Raw genomic sequence first — 17636 nt, forward strand, 5'->3', positions numbered from 1 at the left:
GCACCTAATTCCCAGAGTTGTTGTGAGATTCAAATGTAATAATAATTATACAGAGTAATGAGCACAGCACCAAGAACATAATAAAAGTTATATAACATTAGCTATTATTATTATTAAAATTGTATTTCAATATTCACTTATGTATTACTCCCATCCTACCCCCAGCTTCCTTCTATCTGGCTTCAGGCTACTATTCATTTACTAATACTGTTTTCCCTAAGGAAAATAATAACCTTCCACTTGCCATATCAAAGGATTTAGAAAAGGAAGGGACCTTAGAAACCATGTAATCCAATGCTTTTTTACAGAAGAGGAACATGAAATCCAGACAGGTTTAATAATGGAAACTCCCAAAGATAGTTAAGTGGTACAATCAAAATTCAGACATAGGACACTCAACTTAAAGTTCAGTGCTTTCTGTGCTACAGATATTGCCTCTGCAGTGATCACTTCACTTCTTATCTTAAAATCTTTCTACAGCATTTGATGCCCTTCACCATATTTTTTCCTAGATACTCTTTCTACTCTTGATTTCCATGATAGCATCTCTCCTGAATCTTTGTCTTCTAGCCTGCCAATAGTTTTTTTTTCCCCTGTCTTTCTTGTTCTTTTTGTTCTTCCCAACCCGAGATACAGACTTCCTCAAGTTCTGTAATTGATTTTCCTTTGGCCCAAAGACTCTACCCTTTAACAGTCTCATTCTTTATCACAATATATACAAGAATTGCAATAATGGAAATGGAAATAATAATAACTCTCCTTCCTTGCCCTATCTTCTCTCAGTCAAATTATATACTGAGTAATTATAATAACAACCTTGGCCCTAAAGAAGAGAAGAGAAAATTTACTCTTTTCCTCTTTGTAGATTTCAAGATCTATTGGTGTGGGCATTGCATAGCTTACCGGTAGTTGCTGTGTCGGTTGGTTTTGTTGAACTTTTTTTCTACTGCCTTTCCCTCTTAATTTCTTATATGCTTTCTTACAAATATGTATTCTTTCTCTCTGTTAGATATTAAGCTACTTCTTGGGGGCACAGAAAGTCTTACTTTTGTATTTGTATCTTTATAGTATGTTTTTTTTTTCAGTCATTCAGTCACATCCAGTGATTTGTCATTTTTATTTTGTTTTTTAATATTTATAGTTTATATGATTCTATTATAAAATTTTATTTATTTATTATATTTATAATAGAAATATAAAATAATATTTATATATGACATATAAATATATGATAGAAATATGTTTATTATTTATATTATTTTTATTTTTTTAACATTTCATTTATTAAAAAAAAATAAAAAACAGAAAAGGAAAACAAAACAAAACAAGACAAAATAGAACATTGTCATGTGCCCAGCAGAACATCAAGGAGAATTCAAAATATATAACAATAAATTACCAATTCAAAAAAGGATATATAATAGTAGAAGAAATTATATTCATAAGTGTCCATCTTTTCTTTGCTTCCTTGCAATTTGTTCTTTTGCTCTCTACTGAAGTTATTTTTTGCTTTTGTTTTTGATTTGTTCTTTTTTCCCTCTTTCATCTCCCCCCACCTCCTCCAAGAGGTTATAGTTAAGCAAAAATATATATATAGAGAGATACTTACATACACACATATATACCCACCCACTCAACATCCATCCATACACATACCTTTCTTATCCCTGCTAACTTTTCTGCTATAATTCTGCTCTTTAACCTGCCTTGGTATTACTTAATCTCCTCTCCTCCCCCATGAATCCCTCTTCTCACCTTTTGCTTCCCCCTCTAGCCATTCCTCCTCCCTTATTTCTTTATAGATTCTGTAGAGTACTATACCCTTCATGGTATATATGTCATGTTGCCTATTTGATTGATTCCCTATGTGATTAGGTTTTCAGAACTAGGAGCCCTTCTTTCCCCTCCCCAAAGTGTTTGTTCTTCCTCTGCACCTCATTTGTGTAACATAATTACTATCTTTGCTTTAATTCTGCCTTAATGTTTATTTTTTAATAATAGATTTTTATTTTTCCAAATACATGAACAGATAGTTTTCAACATTCACCTTCACAAAACCTTGTTTTCCAAATTTTTTTCCCTCCTCTAGATAGCAAGCAATACAATTAAAATAAGTTAAACATGTGCAATTCTAATAAACATATTTCCATATTTATCATGTTACAAAAGAAAAATCAGCTCAAAAGAGGAAAAAATGAAAGAAAAAAAAGACAAGCAAGCAAACAACAACTAAAAAGGTGAAAATATTATGTGTATGTGCCTGCTTCACATTCACTTGCCATAATATTCTCTTTGGATTCAATGGCTCTCTTCAACATAAAACTATTGGAATTGACCTGAATCACCTCCTCAATCTTTCTTTCGAGCTATCCTATTGCTAATGTCAATCTTAAAACTATTAAACATTTCCATGTAAAAGAAACATAAACAATTTGTCATTTTAAGTTCCTTGAAAATAGTCTTTTATGTTGGTTCCTATATGTTAAATTTTCTATTGAGGTCAGGTTTGGTTGAAAGAAAGTTTTGAAAATCTGCAAGTTCATTGAATGTCCATTTGTTTTCATTCAATATTATAGATAATTTTGCTGGCTATGAATTTTACCCCAAGCCTAGTTCTTTTGATTGCTGGTAAATGTGATTCCATGACCTAAAGTCTTTTATTGTGGCTGCTGATAAATCTTGTATAATCCTAATTGTGGCATCAGCATATTTGACTTTTTTTTTCTTGTAATACTTTCTTTCTGATGTAGGGGTTTGGGAATTTGGGAATAATGTTCTTATGTGTTTTCTTATAAAGGATCTCTTTGAGGTAGTGGTTGGTGGATTTTTTTTTCTACTTTCCCTACATGTTCTATCACTCCAGAACAATTTTCTTGGATTATTTTTTGCATTATTGTGTCAAGGTTCTTTTTTTGGTCACAACTTTCAGGCAGTTCAATTATTCTTACAGTTTCTTTTCTTGATCTGTTCTCTAGAACATTTGTTTTTTTATGTTTCACATTCTGTTCTATTTTTTCATTCTTTATAATCTGTGTTGTTTATTTCTTGGTCTCTTATAGATTCACTGGCTTCTCCTTATTCCATTCTAATTTTCAGTGTTATTTTTGGCTTTGAGACTGTATCTCCTTTTCTAGTTGGTTAACTCCCCCACACCCAAATAATCTTTTTGTGCTTTTTTTGGATGGTTTTTATTTTATTTTATTTTACTATTTTTTTTAATGTCTCCTGTTGGCTTTTAATGTGGAGTAACCCAGAGGTGTTTGTATGTCACATTGGTTAAACCTTGGTTTTGGGGTCTTTTGGGGGTTATCCCAGGAGGACCCCGGTTTTGCTTTACGTCATCTTGATTTTTCACTAGTTTATGTTTGCCCTGAGACACAAATAAATTCTATTTGTGGGGGAAATTTGGAAAGCTTCAAATTTACCCACCTGCTCCGCCATCTTCCCAGAATCACCCCCATCCAACTCTTTGTGATCTCAAATGGGTTATTTGGGGGGGGGGGGCAAAGAAAATGCAGTGATTTACCAATTTCTTCTCCAATGGATTAAAGCAAGCAGAAGTCAAGTGACTGACACAGTTGAGTATCTGAGGCTAGATTGATCTTGAGTTCTTCCTAACTCTAAACCTAGTGTTCTATCTGCTGAACCACCTAGCTCCTCCTCATCCAGCACTTACTGAACCTTTAATTCATCCTTTTAAAAATCAATTCATTCAAAGAAATGGCTTGCTGAATTAAGAAGATTAATATTCAGAAATTAAGTTGTGTAAATGCAGATTTCAATGTAAATTTTAAAGTTTTAAAAAATTTTTTTGAAAAGTAAAAACAAATCCAGCAGATATGTTGACAAAATAAGAATTTCCATAATATACTGATATACTTAACAAGAATGTTTTTGAAGGCAATAAAATCACTTAAAAGGATAGACCAGGAGTATGTTTGCTCTAGGGGAAAATATTGGGGAAATTAGAACTCTGGATCCTAGTCAAAAGACTTTCAGATTACACCAAGGTGTCCTGGGTTCTATATCTTAAAACTATTAATTGAGGATAGTGTGATCACTATATTTGGATTTTACTGTATAGGCTTCATTTTTTTTGTATTTAGTTATCCTTACTTAAATTATCTATACTTTATTGTATTTATTAGCGCATATGTGCGAAGTAGGAGCAAGTTGGCCACTAATAAAGTGTCAGATTGGAATCAGGAAGACTCATCTTCTTGAAGTTCAAATCAAGACTTAGACACTTATTAGCTGTGTCATCTTGGACAAATCACTTAACCCTCTTTGCCTTAGTTTCCTCATCTGTAAAATGAGCTGGAGAAGGAAATGGCCAACCATTGCAGAATCTTAGCCAAGACAACCCAAAATGGGGTCATGAAATATCAGAACAGATCAAACAACAGCATAGTAGACTGGAAAGAGCACTAAAATTGGAGTTAGGCAAGATCTGGGTCTGAATTCTACCACACACACACACACACACACACACACACACACAGGGCTGTGTGCCCAATATAATAAGTCACCTTATCTGACAAAATCTCAGTTTTCTCCCCTGGTTAAAAAAAAAAAGAGGATAGGATAATAATACCTGTAGTATCTATTCCACATGTTGTTATGAGAATCAAAGATAAATAAAATAAATAAAAATAAGATAAATGAAATTAATAAATAATAACCAAATAAGATGCTGTATCCTATAAACCCTAAAGCAAAATATGACAGCCATTATTATTAGTCTACATCATAGTTATTATGAATACATATATGTATTCCATAAACTTTTTTTAACTTTTTATTTGCTCTTAATTTATGAAATAAACATTTCTGTCACAGTATAATAAAAAATCGATGATTACACATGAAGTGATAAATTATATATAACTTGCTTTTCCTTTTAAAATATATAATGAAGTTTCTAATTTTTTTCTTTCCTCTCCCCACCTTAAAGATAATTACCATTAGATACAAATATATATATATATATATATATATATATATATGTGTGTGTGTGTGTGTGTGTATATATAAAATTTTATATTTTTATTTATTAACTATTTCTCAGGATGCAGATAGTGTCTTCTTTCATGTCCTTTGAAATTAATTTAGGTAGTTATAGTAGCCAAAATGACTTATTCAAAGTTGTTGTCAAAACGAAATTTTTGTTAATGTATACCATCTTCTCTTGTTTCTGCTCAAATGAATATGGATGCAAAAATTCTAAATAAAATAATTGCTAAAAGGTTGTATAAACTTTCAGATTAATATTAAGAACTCCATTATCTATTATGTGTAGCCAGAGTTGTGTTTTTTTAATTTTGTTTTACAAAATGAACCAACTATTTTGTAAAGTATGAATTTGAATTTGGACAATATTTTAAGTAATATAACTTCTTATAATGTTCTCTCTTAGGAACACTGAATCAAAAGAATTGGGGAAAGAAATATCCAACATGCAATGGTCCTAAACAATCCCCTATTAACATTGATGAAGATCTTACCCAAGTCAATGTAAATCTTAAGAAATTTAACTTTCAAGGCTGGGATAAAGCATCTTTGGAAGACACTTTCATTCATAACACTGGAAAAACAGGTAAAATGCTTTAATGCTTGCTCCCTTTTGAGTGTTTTATGGGACAGGAAAATATTTAATCTGTCTTATTTTCTTTTTTCTGGCTAAAAGGACAGGTATAACAGCTAGAAAGAGATAGGTGGTGACAGCCACCAAACCTCCTGGACAAGGCCTAAAATATAGATAGCACATGAAAATTTAGTATAAAAAATAAAATAGCTGAAATTATCACATCATTAATGACATGCAGGAAGGTACAATTATTGAAAATAAATAATAATTTCAGCATCTCAATGAGGACAATAAGGATGACTGTGAAAAAGAATGCAATCAAAATAACAGGATAACAATATAGTCTAAATAATTGCTCCACTTTAAATCCATCTATATTTCCTTATTTGAGTGGTAGTGTCTTTTATCTTTGTCTTCTAGATATCCCGCTTTATTAGGGGCTTAGAAATGAAAAATAATGATGAACAAGTTCTGTGTTTTTAAGTAAAGTTAATTACCAGTGTTTCTCTGTTTATGAGGTTTTTTTTTTTTTTTTTTTTAAATACTATGCCTAGGGAGTATTCATAAATTATTTTATGTAAATTATATTTCATCATTTTTAAAGGATTTAAAAAGCACTACCAACAGAGATGAGGAAAAAATTTATAACTTACCTTTCATCTGTCATATATCTAATGTTTATAGTTTTAGTCTTAAAATCATTTAACAAAAAAATAAATTACATCTTTAGCATTTTATTCATAGCATCCTACCCACACCTGGATCGATTAGTAAGCTTGCTATATCAGTTGACTGGCATGTCAGATTTACCACCAAGGACTTCTGGTGGGGGAAAAGTGTTTCTCTGATTTAGAAATAGCAACATCTGGTATGTTGGAAATCATTTATTCAAAGCCTTCTCCTAAAGTGTCATATAGGTATTACTGATCTCATCCTGATGTCTAAAAGTTCAGATTTATTATAATAGCTAAATGAACTATAGAGATATAATTAAAAGAAAAAAAAACTGCTAAAGAATATCATCATTATAATACATTTAAATGACACTCTGAAAGTTTATGTAGTCCTTTGATAAAGAACTACAAAACTACTATTGTTACTATTATTACTACTTATGAACACACACATATACATATGTAGATATATATATGAGAGAGAATATTATAGAAAAATATTATGTTACAACCGTAGGGATCATCTTTCTAAGTCTTCATCTTGAATATAAAGAAATTGATGTCCAGAGAGATTAACTAACTGGTTCTTCACATAGCTGCCAATTATAATATTCCTAAAGCACAGCGCTGACCATATCACTCCTCTGATCAGAAATCTCTGGTGCTTCCCTGTTATCTCTAGGATAAAATATAAACTACTCTGCTTTCCATTTAAACCCTTCCCAACCCAGCTCCAGTCTGCTTCCTAGAAATTACACTTTATTGTCCTTCACATACTGTGCAGCAATGGCTCTTAAATGGTATGTCCTGCTACCATTAGTATGGCTAGAGTTTCAGATGTACTGAGAATTTGATAGAATTTGCATTTGGAATCACATTGCGAGCATTCCTTAAATTATACACTTGTGATCACACACACGCATATGAGTCTCTGAACTCTCCCATATCATGCTGGTATTTGGTATAGCAAAAAATAATATTGTGCTGTGAGATGGAAAGTATTTTGAGAATCACTATTTTTTACACACATATTTAAACTCCTGTCTGTGCCTCCCTCTCACCACCTTTTAGAATTCTAGCTTCCTTCAGCCTTCAACTCAAAATGTTACTTGTTGTTTTAGTCTTTTCCCAATCATAATTCCTACTTACTGGTGCTTTTCCCACCATTCATCACAAAATATCTTGCATTTACTTTGTATATATTTTGTGTGTACTTATATGTATAAATGTTATTTCCCCTAATAAAATATAAGCTCCTTGAGGGCATGAACTATTTGATTTTTTTTTTTTTTGTCTTGGTAAACTCAGTGCCAATCAGATAGTTAATATTTAATAAAATGATTTTTGATTGATTGGTTAATTGATAAGTCAGTCAATTAATAAACTGCAGAGTTGGTAAAACTCAAGTTTCCTGATTCCCAATTTTGCATTCACTCCATCACCTCAGGCTACCTATCTCAATAAAAAAGGCCCATTTCTTGGGATAGGGGGTCATTTGAGATATTTTTTTTTTTTTTTTTTTTTACCAAAAGAAAGCAATGAACTTTAAGAAATCAAGTTCCCGGCTTTCCTGTTATCACTTTAAAATGGTTGTAGAATAAGAGTATTTTATGTTCACAGATATAGCCAGTTTTTCCTATAGATTGGATCATCCTGAATGATTAATAGAATATTGTAAAAAATCCCTTGGCCTAGAAGCCTGTACCCCAGGTACTTACTGGCATTGATTCTTATTTTCACTTCTAAGTAGTCATTCCTTTTTACAAAGGCCTTTTATGCTTAGAAACTATTGAATTCTAATGTGTTTTGAATAACACTCGAAGCTATTTTTTTTTAAATTAAGAATGTAGATAAACTATCAGCAAAACCAAGTTGCCAAGAGTGCTATTTTTCTTTAGTGAACAGGAGAGTACAGAAGGAAGTTTGGAGAGATACAGAGACAAGGATAGCTTGTAAATTACCGTGCTTAATTTATTATGTACTTGTAAAAATGAATGCAAACTATAAGCAGTAGAGATTTATAGTTTTACATACTACTCTGTTTTCTATTCTTTTTTGTATATGGGAATGTTTGTTGGTGACTTTCAAGTTCAGAAAGCTATAAAGTAAAATTTTAAATTAAAGAAAAAGGAGTATATTATTAATTTTTATAGAACACAAAAATGCCATCATCAACCATGATTACTTTATCGTAAATTAGTTTTGCAAACCAGAAATATATTAGTAAGGCATTAGTTGTGGTCCTGAGGGTTTCAAACAAAAGATGGGAAAATTTTGATAGTGTGAGGTTTAAGAATATTAGTACTGCCCAGAAAAATCAAAGATTAATAAAGAAAGAAAGGTCTAGGAAGATCGCATAGAGGAAAGATATACAGTGCAAAGGGTTTATTTTCTATGTCACTTTTATATCTGTAGCTATACAAACAGAACATAGAGATTCAAGGTAAAGCAAATAGAATCCATATCAACTATTTCATTTTTTAACCTCTTCTCCCATATTCAAATTGAAATTACAAAAGATAACTCCTCTGTCAATAATAATATTTGTTGTGAGGAAGGTTGTTGTGAGAAAAGCTTTTTTAGGGATTTTAAAGCACTTAAGGAAGCATTTTAGTGATCTTAAAGCAGTGTATAAAAAGTGACTTATTTAGATTTCGTTGCCATTAAAGAGCAATTATAGTACAAGTCTTTGGACTGGGCTAAAAGTAAAAATATAATATTCAAAGATATAGTCATATTTACTTTGCAAATAAAAACATGGTTTTGGGTGGGGTAAACTTTCTATATTCTGATGGTCTAACTTGTTAGTGTATCTTGTAGGAAAGTACTGTTGTGTTTCCCAACCCTTCAGCTCTACTCATCTCATTAACTCTCCTAATCATCACCTCATTTTTCTGTTCATTCTACTCAAAATATGAGGTGAATTAAATCTTGTCTTTCTTGTATTTTATTGACTCCCACAGCCTATGATGAATTGAAAGCAGTCTATTTGCCTATTTGTCTATATGCACAAAATCATTTAAGAAAAAAGGAAAATTTCCAATATTATATAAAATCTGATTTTAGGGCTAGATTTTTTATAGTATTGTAATGCCAGAGGAACTGAGGCAAAATAGAAATTAGAGAGTATTTAATAATTTATTAAATGGGAAAGATTTACTGGGACCAAATAGATCCATGGTTTGGTCCCAGGGCTGAATGAGACTATCGTCTCCAAGAATCCAGCAAACAATGAGAGTTCTCAATGACCTGTATACACATGGCTCAGACACAGAGGGTAGACTGAGGCAGGGGCGGAGTCAGGGTGCTGAGAGTGGGAACTGGGACTCTGACAGGGTGGGGTGAACCTCCGGAGAGGGGGATGATGTAATAGGGGGAGGCACCCCAGACATGGGGAGAGGCATCTTGATAAGATGGTATCTAACATTCTGATAGCTTGGGATGGGGAAAGGCATTCTGATATTCTAAAACTTAAGATCTTTTATCCTTATCAAATATTCTGATAAAGAGGGAGGAGAGGTTTTGCAGGACTGAGAAGCAGAGAAACTGAGTCAGAACTAGGTCAGGATAATTGGAGAAACTAAGTCAGGATAAAAAATTTTTCAATGCAATTGACCCTTGCAAAGCCTTCTGTTCCAAATTTTCCCCTCCATCCCCCACTCCCTCCCCTAGATGGCAGGTAGTCCAATACATGTTAAATATGTTAAAATATGTTAAATCCCATATATGTATACATATCCATACAGTTATCTTTCTGCACAAGAAAAATTGGATCAAAAAGGAAAAGAATTGAAAAAGAAAACAAAATGCAAGCAAACAACCACAGAAAGAGTAAGAATGCTATGTTGTGGTCCACATTCAGTTCCCACGGTACTCTCTCCAAGTGTAGATGGCTCTCTTCATCGCTGAACAACTGGAACTGGTTTGAATCATCTCATTGTTGAAGAGAGCTACGTTCATCAGAATTGATCATTGTAGTCTTGCTGTGGTGTATAATGATGATCACTTATTAAAAAAAAAAACACTTTTAAATTGAATTTTATTCTATTTTCAGGTCATGTTCTCTCCTGTCCCTTTACTTAAGCAGTTCTTAAAGAAACTGAAAGAAACCATAAAATCATGGATCTGAATTAAACCTATTCATAACTAATCCCGCTGGACAGACTCATCTTTTTAGGGACTTGCAGAATCTGCTGCCAAATTAAACAATCAGTATTTTCAATTAGTTATTCCCTTTGTCATCTAGTTCACTATGGACCAGTTAACATTCTTTATAACATTTCTCTATCACCTTTATTGTGCTATAGCCCAGCTTTCTATTACCTAAATTACTGGAGGGTCTTTTTTGGGGGGTTGTTTTTTCTGGCCACCTAAATTCTATTTTATAGTCATTTAATCAATGTTGTGTTTTTATGGTTTGTTTTTGGTGTTTTATTTTCCTCTGAAGTATTTATAAATTTTCCAATTCAGAGTTGAAATAAGGAGTCTTGGAAGAGTTTTACTACTGGTAAACATTGGGGGTGGGTAGGTAGGTAATTTGTGCATATGTGTCATTTTTGATTTAACTAAAAAACTTCACATGTAAAGAGTAATCTCTAAAAGTTTCCTTCAGTTATGAACTCTAGGATTTCAGATTCATACTATACTTATATAGGTAATTTCCAGCTGTCAATCCAGTTGTATTAAAAAAAAAAAGTTTGATTATTTAACATAAAGAATGGCATATAAAAACTATATCATTAAAAGTACTATTAAACTTAATCTATAGTATAATTGAAATATACTATAATTAATAGTACTATATGACAAAACCACTGTGTTTTATAGTATTTCTATTTATAAATACATATAGTTCTAACATGGAATGCTAGGATTACTTTTTTTGCAAGAGGATCTGGGATTTTTCTCTTCTGCCCACTACCTTCTAGGTTGGCAGCTATGAACTGGGATTGTCTTTCCTCAGTACAAGGATTGTACTTATGAATTGTATAGAATTGTACAGGATGAAAGGAGAGGGTTAATGAAGGCATGGAGTAAGAGAAGTAAAGGCTATGGGTTTAAAGAGGACATTAAGACTAGGTAATGAAGAGCAGGAAAACATGGTTTATTTTCCTTCTTTCTTCAATTCCATCCCTCCTCCTCATATGCTAATAACAGGCTAGTGAGGAGAATGGTAAAAAAAAAAAAAAAAAAAAAAAAAAAAAATAGAGTGACATTGTGGTTGGGGTAGGCTGAAAATAGGAAGAATTGCTGCAACCTAGCTTTCCCTTGCTTCTTCTTCCATCTTGCCAATACGTTCATTAGAAAGGGGAGCCAAATGAAAATTTTATAGGACTAAATGGAATGATCTATAATTGATCTTAAATATTACTTAGTCTTACCTCTCCACTTCACTGAAAAGAAAACTGAGACCCAGAGAAGTTAATTGACCTCCCCCAAACCACACAAATATTCATTTATCTGTTCTTCTTAAGAGTTGGAAGGAAAAGGGATGTGAGAAGGGAGGCTTTGGGAACCATAGGATGGTTCCTACCTTCAAAAAAAAACAGTAATAGAAAATTAATAGAATCTGTGATTACTGTATATGGATTGTTTTGTCTTCATTAATAATTCAACTACCAAAATTGTCATTTGATAGAATTATTTTGAATCCAATAAATAGTTTCATTTTAAATTTGTGAACAAATTAAATGATACAACTTAAATATGAGAAAGATTTGTTCTAAAACATAGTCTTTGGTTGTCAAAAGCCTGGATATAACTTTGTATTAATTTTTTTTTCCTTCTTAGTGGAAATAAACCTGACAAATGACTACCGTCTCAGTGGAGGTGGTATTGAAACTATGTTCAAAGCAAGCAAGATAACTTTTCACTGGGGAAAATGCAATATGTCATCTGATGGTTCAGAACATAGTTTAGAAGGACAAAAATTTCCACTTGAGGTAACAACTATCATAGTTATACTAGAGACTGTTCCTTTTTGTAAATATTTAGTTATCCAGTGGTTTGTGTTTCATAGATATTATTTTTGAAATCTATGTCTAATAATTTCTATGTAAAACACTTTTATATCAGAGGAAATAAAAACAATATATTTATATATGGAAAAGAGGTCTTTATTTCATTCACCTTCTCTCCTCCAAATAAATTGAATCCAGTAATTCTCAAGAAAAGGAGATTTTGATATGATCTTGAATTATACAGTTCTTAAAATAAGAATTGTTGAAATTAGAAAGGTCTTTCTAAATATTTTAATTTCTAAGATCATAGATTTAGAGTTGGAAGGAATATTAGAACCTGCCTACTACAAGATGGGTAACTAGGTGTTGCATTGGATAGAGAACCAAGTCTGCAATCAGGAAGACCTGAATTTGAATCCATACTCACACTTGTTAGCTGTGTGACCCTGGGCCTCAGTTTCCTTATCTGTAAAGTTAGCTAGATAAGGAAATGGTAAAACACTCTAGAATCCTTGCCACGAAAATCCTAAATAGGGTCACAAAATTGAAAGCAATTGAAGCAATTGAAAATGGTTAAACTACAACAATTATAACTATTCCTTTTTAAACTGACACTAAGGACCATGAGGTAGAATTATTTGTTCAATATCACATAAGTAATAAATGTCAGAGTCAGTGTAAACATTCCAAATCCAGTGCTATTTTCTACCATAGCTCCCTTCAAGAAATCACTTCTAGGACCTACTAGGTAGAAGAAAAAGCAACCTAAAAATAACACATTCACATTTTTAAAGAATGAATGCAGCTTCCAACTTTCAATCAAGGGGCTGTTTTTCTGTTAGGACAATCTTACTCCATTACTGTCTTCAATAGTGGCACAATGATGGCAGACCTTTTGCTATCTAGAATTCTTTGCTTTACACAGTAGATGTGTTCCTGAAATGCTTCTTGTAAATTTAATTTTTGTAACAGGTATCAGTTGCACTCATTGACTTACCATTTTAATTTCAGAGGTCTTTATTTTCACATCTGATGTCTTCTCCAATGACATCAGAGTATAGTGACCTGTTAGCCTTTCTACCAAATAATTAATGAAATGTAAGCACTTAAGTACACTAGAGAATTCAATACTTATGGAGTCACTGAAGTGAATCTTTTGGTGTGTGTAAGCAACATGACATTTTTTGTTATGGAAATTAAAATTTCCAAATCTTAAACTAATAATTTTGTTCTTCATGTATTATATTTCTTTAGAATAAGTTATTGCTAGAGCTTTTAACAAATATACCTTCTCCCTCTTCCTACCCTAATACCTATTTGGAAAAAAAAGTCAATAAATTCCTTTCTTTTAAAAATTACGGTAATATATACCACATCATCTTTATGGAATTTAGCCATCCTTTTTTTAGCCATCATTTAGCCATCATGACTCTGGAAGTAAACAAATAAAGACTCTGAACAGCCAAAATATTTCATAAAAGGAGATAATAAAACCTAATTCCCTGGTCCTTTCTGTGCTTACTCAGACTCTGTACTCTTAATTTATATACACTTTACAACAAATTAGAATAAATGCAATAACTCTACATAGTTAAGAGTGGGCCAGCAGGACAGCAACATTTCATCAGTATCGTTCAGTTTTGAAGACCATGTGAAAGACAGAGTTGGTAGTGGATGGAGGACAAACATTGGAGCTTTGTTTGGGTTTAAATTCTGCCTCAAATACTTATCTAAATGACCTTGCAAAGCCCTTTACCGCTCTGCCTCAGGTTTCCAATCTGTAAAACAGCTTTTGAAAATCCTTCCATCTCAAAATCTATGGCATTATAATGCTAGGAAATTCATTCTAACCCTTTAAAAAGGCTAGGAAATGATGAATATGTTTTATAAAAATTTTTGTGCAAATGTAAAATAAAATTTTAGTGTACTAAAAACTAGACTATTTCAAGTGGCCAATTTCTCTCCAAGATTTCTAGATAAATTGATATTTTACTCTGGTAAGTCACTTCCTTAATGTATTCTGTGGCCCGAACATGTTAATCAGCTTCCAAATGAGTCTTACTTATCACTAGGGAACAGTTTACAATCTGCAGTCTTTCATTCAGTGCATAAAATATTTATTATATTCAGGTCATAGAATTTACATTGACTTTTATGTAAAAGAGTAAGCCTTTTGTGTGGTTTTTAAATAAAAGCTGACTACTATGGTTGCATGCACACATGTATTTTGAAACTAATCTCTGTCACTCTAAAGCTTATGGCCTTCCTGTGGATTTGCCTTTTGCAAGTAGACATTTCAATTCTCTTTAGTTTGTTTATCAACGTTGGTAACTTATTTCTAAGAGCTAAAAAAGTTTATTGTTTTGTTTATAGATGCAAATCTACTGCTTTGACCCAGATCAGTTTGAAAGTTTTGAGGAAGCAGTTAAAGGGAAAGGAAAGTTAAGAGCTTTATCCATTTTATTTGAGGTAATGTTATTTTGGTTATAGAACTATATTATTTCCTATTGTTTATTGTGAGTATCATATGATATGCTAAATGTGAGCATATGCATATATAAATGTAAGATTTTATTATCAATGGCAGTTATTTCTTCCATATCATGGGGGATAAAGGGCCTGGCATCCTTGTGATCTGGAAAATCCGCATAAAAATTTTAGTCCTCCCTTTGTACCAAAGATGTTGAATTATTATGGAATTAAAAGATAAAAGATAAAATATGTTGATATTACAAATATATATATTTTTTCTAAATTTTTCTGTCACCTATAGACCTTGCATGTTGTTTGCAGCTTCCACAAAACTCACTGCAAATTTCCATTTAATTTCTTATGCCAACCAGTGATATATTGAAACTCTCATGAGAAAAGTTGTAGTGTGGAAGAGATAACTGTATCATAGTTACTCTAGAGTCAGCTTAGTCCAACAGAGAAAGTGTTGGGCTTGGAGTAAGGAAGAGATTGATACAAATCTTTTCCCTGACACTTATCAGCTCTGTGATATTGGGCAGGTCATTTCATATTTATACACCTCAAGCAACTCTGTAGGAATTTCCTACTAAATTGTATGTAGTCAGTCTTGATGGGAGTTCCTAAACACAAGTTATTCAGTCTGTCCAAATCATAGATCCTTCAGATATAGTAGTCATCATTAATAATCAAAAGGTTTTTTTTAAGTTTTATTTGAATATATTGTACTTTAGAGCACAATTTTTGAATGTTTAAGATGAAATCTGCTTTTATAAAACTATATGCTTAGACAATGGGTGCTTACTAAATGTTTATTTACTAACACTGAAAAAAAAACTGTATTTAGAATTTCACTTTTCTTTAACAGGTTGGAGTAGAAGAGAATATGGATTATAAGGCAATTATTGAAGGAGTGGACAATGTTAGCCGTTTTGGTAAGTTACTATTCAGTTTAGAGGAGTATATATCTTCCAGATGATGTCTTTGATGTTTTTAAGGCTTTAATGAAAAACATGTACTCTCAAAGATTTTGTGAATATATACACACAGAGAAGATTTATAAGTGTACACAGAAGGCATAATTTCTTAAGATACTTAGAACATCCTTATTTTTTCCAAATGTACAGATTTTATACATTTTAAACTAGACTGTATGTTAAGAATATATTTCCAGCTTCTAAGAATAACTTATATTACACAATCTGTTAAATGTGACTCAGAAAATTCTAATGGAGGGAAGAACCTGGCATTTTATTGATTTTATTCTTTAAATAATGATTTTGTATTTTGAATTATTGCTTCTATATTTCATATCAGTTTTGTGTATAATTAAGAGATTTGAGCTTCTAAATAGAACAAGATACTTCTATGAAATAGAAATTTTCAATCAAAGACTGAATAACTTAACTTTTCCAAATAAAAATTAAACTCTCAGAAAAATAATGTGGAAAAATACTTTTCCTCAACATGAGGAAACTACATGGAGACATCATTATTATTTTGTTATCCATTTTCATGGAACTCTAGCATAGCGTATTAGGCCCTGACATTTTAAAAGTTACTGATAAAATAAAATAAAAAAATAGCAATGTGGAAGCTCTCAAATTTCAAATCAAGAATAAAACTCAACATCTAAGTTGATCTTTAGATCTTTAGATCTTTATCTTTATCTTTAGATATCAAAAGCCTACTATAGGATTGATTCATCTTTGTCAGTTTTGTGTGATATCTTAAATTAACCAAGCATCTCTGTAGTCAGGGAAGTGTGACCTACTGGGGAGCTGCTTTTACTTTGTGAAAGGGAAAATTAAACAGGAGACAAAAGGATCTTTCCATATCTACTTTCTTCATTGGAAGATACTGCTGCCCAAGTCAACCATGACTGTTACAGAAGGCACATTTTTCTATTTAGATAGTAACAGATTTTATCTAGCATGAGGGGGAAAACTGTTAAAATGCCTGAACCTAAAAATGTTGTTTTACTTATAAAGGATATATCTTATTCTTCATAGCCTAATCACTGTACCTGGAAGCATGTTGATTTATTCTTTTCCTTTTTAAACTAAGATATCCAGAAGTAAACACAGTTATTTAAAAAATTCAGCCTCATTGTTATGTTTAGATTAAAATAGTGCATTTATTTCTTATTTAAATGTTATATTTTATAGTAATAACCTACAGAATAAAGAAATGAGAGTTAGAAAAAACTAATACTTTTATAAGAAGGAACTGCCTATATTACTGACTTATTCTTTTTGAAATATTGTTGATGCTTTTGTATTTAAAAATGTAAGAATTGAGAGTCCAAAGAAAACATGAGATTTATTCATGGAAATGCTTTATCCCCATGGTTGAATATATATTTTAATTATATAGTTGTAACTCTAATTTAATATATTCTATAATTGTAACTTAATTATAATTTCAACCAAATGATTATTAAATTGTAGGTTTCTGTTTTGCTAGCAGCTGTGATGATTTTAGTAATAACCAATGTTGGAACTCAAAACAAAACTTTACATTATTGCTTTGCAGGAAAACAAGCTGCATTAGATCCATTTGTTTTGCTGAATCTTCTACCAAATTCCACAGACAAGTATTACACTTACAATGGATCCTTGACCATTCCTCCCTGCACAGAATCAGTTAACTGGGTTGTCTTTAAAGATCCCATTAGCATTTCTGAAAGCCAGGTAATTTTGCAGATCAAATTGATATGAAGTGATATGTTGGAAGTATACCATATTCTTTCTTTTTAATTTTTTCATTTACAAATCAACAAACAAAATAAAACAAAACATTTCCATATACAAAGTAGAAAAGGAAAAGTTCTTCAAAGTTGTGAATCACTACTACATACAGCTTGCTTTTTATTTCAAGTAGATGATAACTTTAACATGTAATTTTTCTGAGTTCCTGCTTTTGTCTATGCTGTATAATTTCAAG

The 17636-nt window shown here is 31.7% G+C and overlaps 1 protein-coding gene across 4 annotated transcripts in view; it reads left to right on the top strand.

The window, feature by feature from the left end:
* The window catches only part of PTPRZ1 (protein tyrosine phosphatase receptor type Z1), a 224920-nt gene that overhangs the window by 108331 nt on the left and 98953 nt on the right, over positions 1-17636 (top strand). For all 4 annotated transcript variants that reach the window (XM_023504831.2, XM_031938920.1, XM_031938921.1 and 1 more), the window contains exons 3-7: positions 5417-5596; positions 12052-12203; positions 14595-14690; positions 15559-15625; positions 17226-17383. In XM_023504831.2, the coding sequence (XP_023360599.1) occupies positions 5417-5596; positions 12052-12203; positions 14595-14690; positions 15559-15625; positions 17226-17383 (653 nt within the window). The remainder of the gene's footprint in view (positions 1-5416; positions 5597-12051; positions 12204-14594; positions 14691-15558; positions 15626-17225; positions 17384-17636) is intronic.

This window comes from Sarcophilus harrisii, chromosome 5, assembly GCF_902635505.1.
Source record: "Sarcophilus harrisii chromosome 5, mSarHar1.11, whole genome shotgun sequence".
Lineage (NCBI taxonomy): Eukaryota > Metazoa > Chordata > Mammalia > Dasyuromorphia > Dasyuridae > Sarcophilus > Sarcophilus harrisii.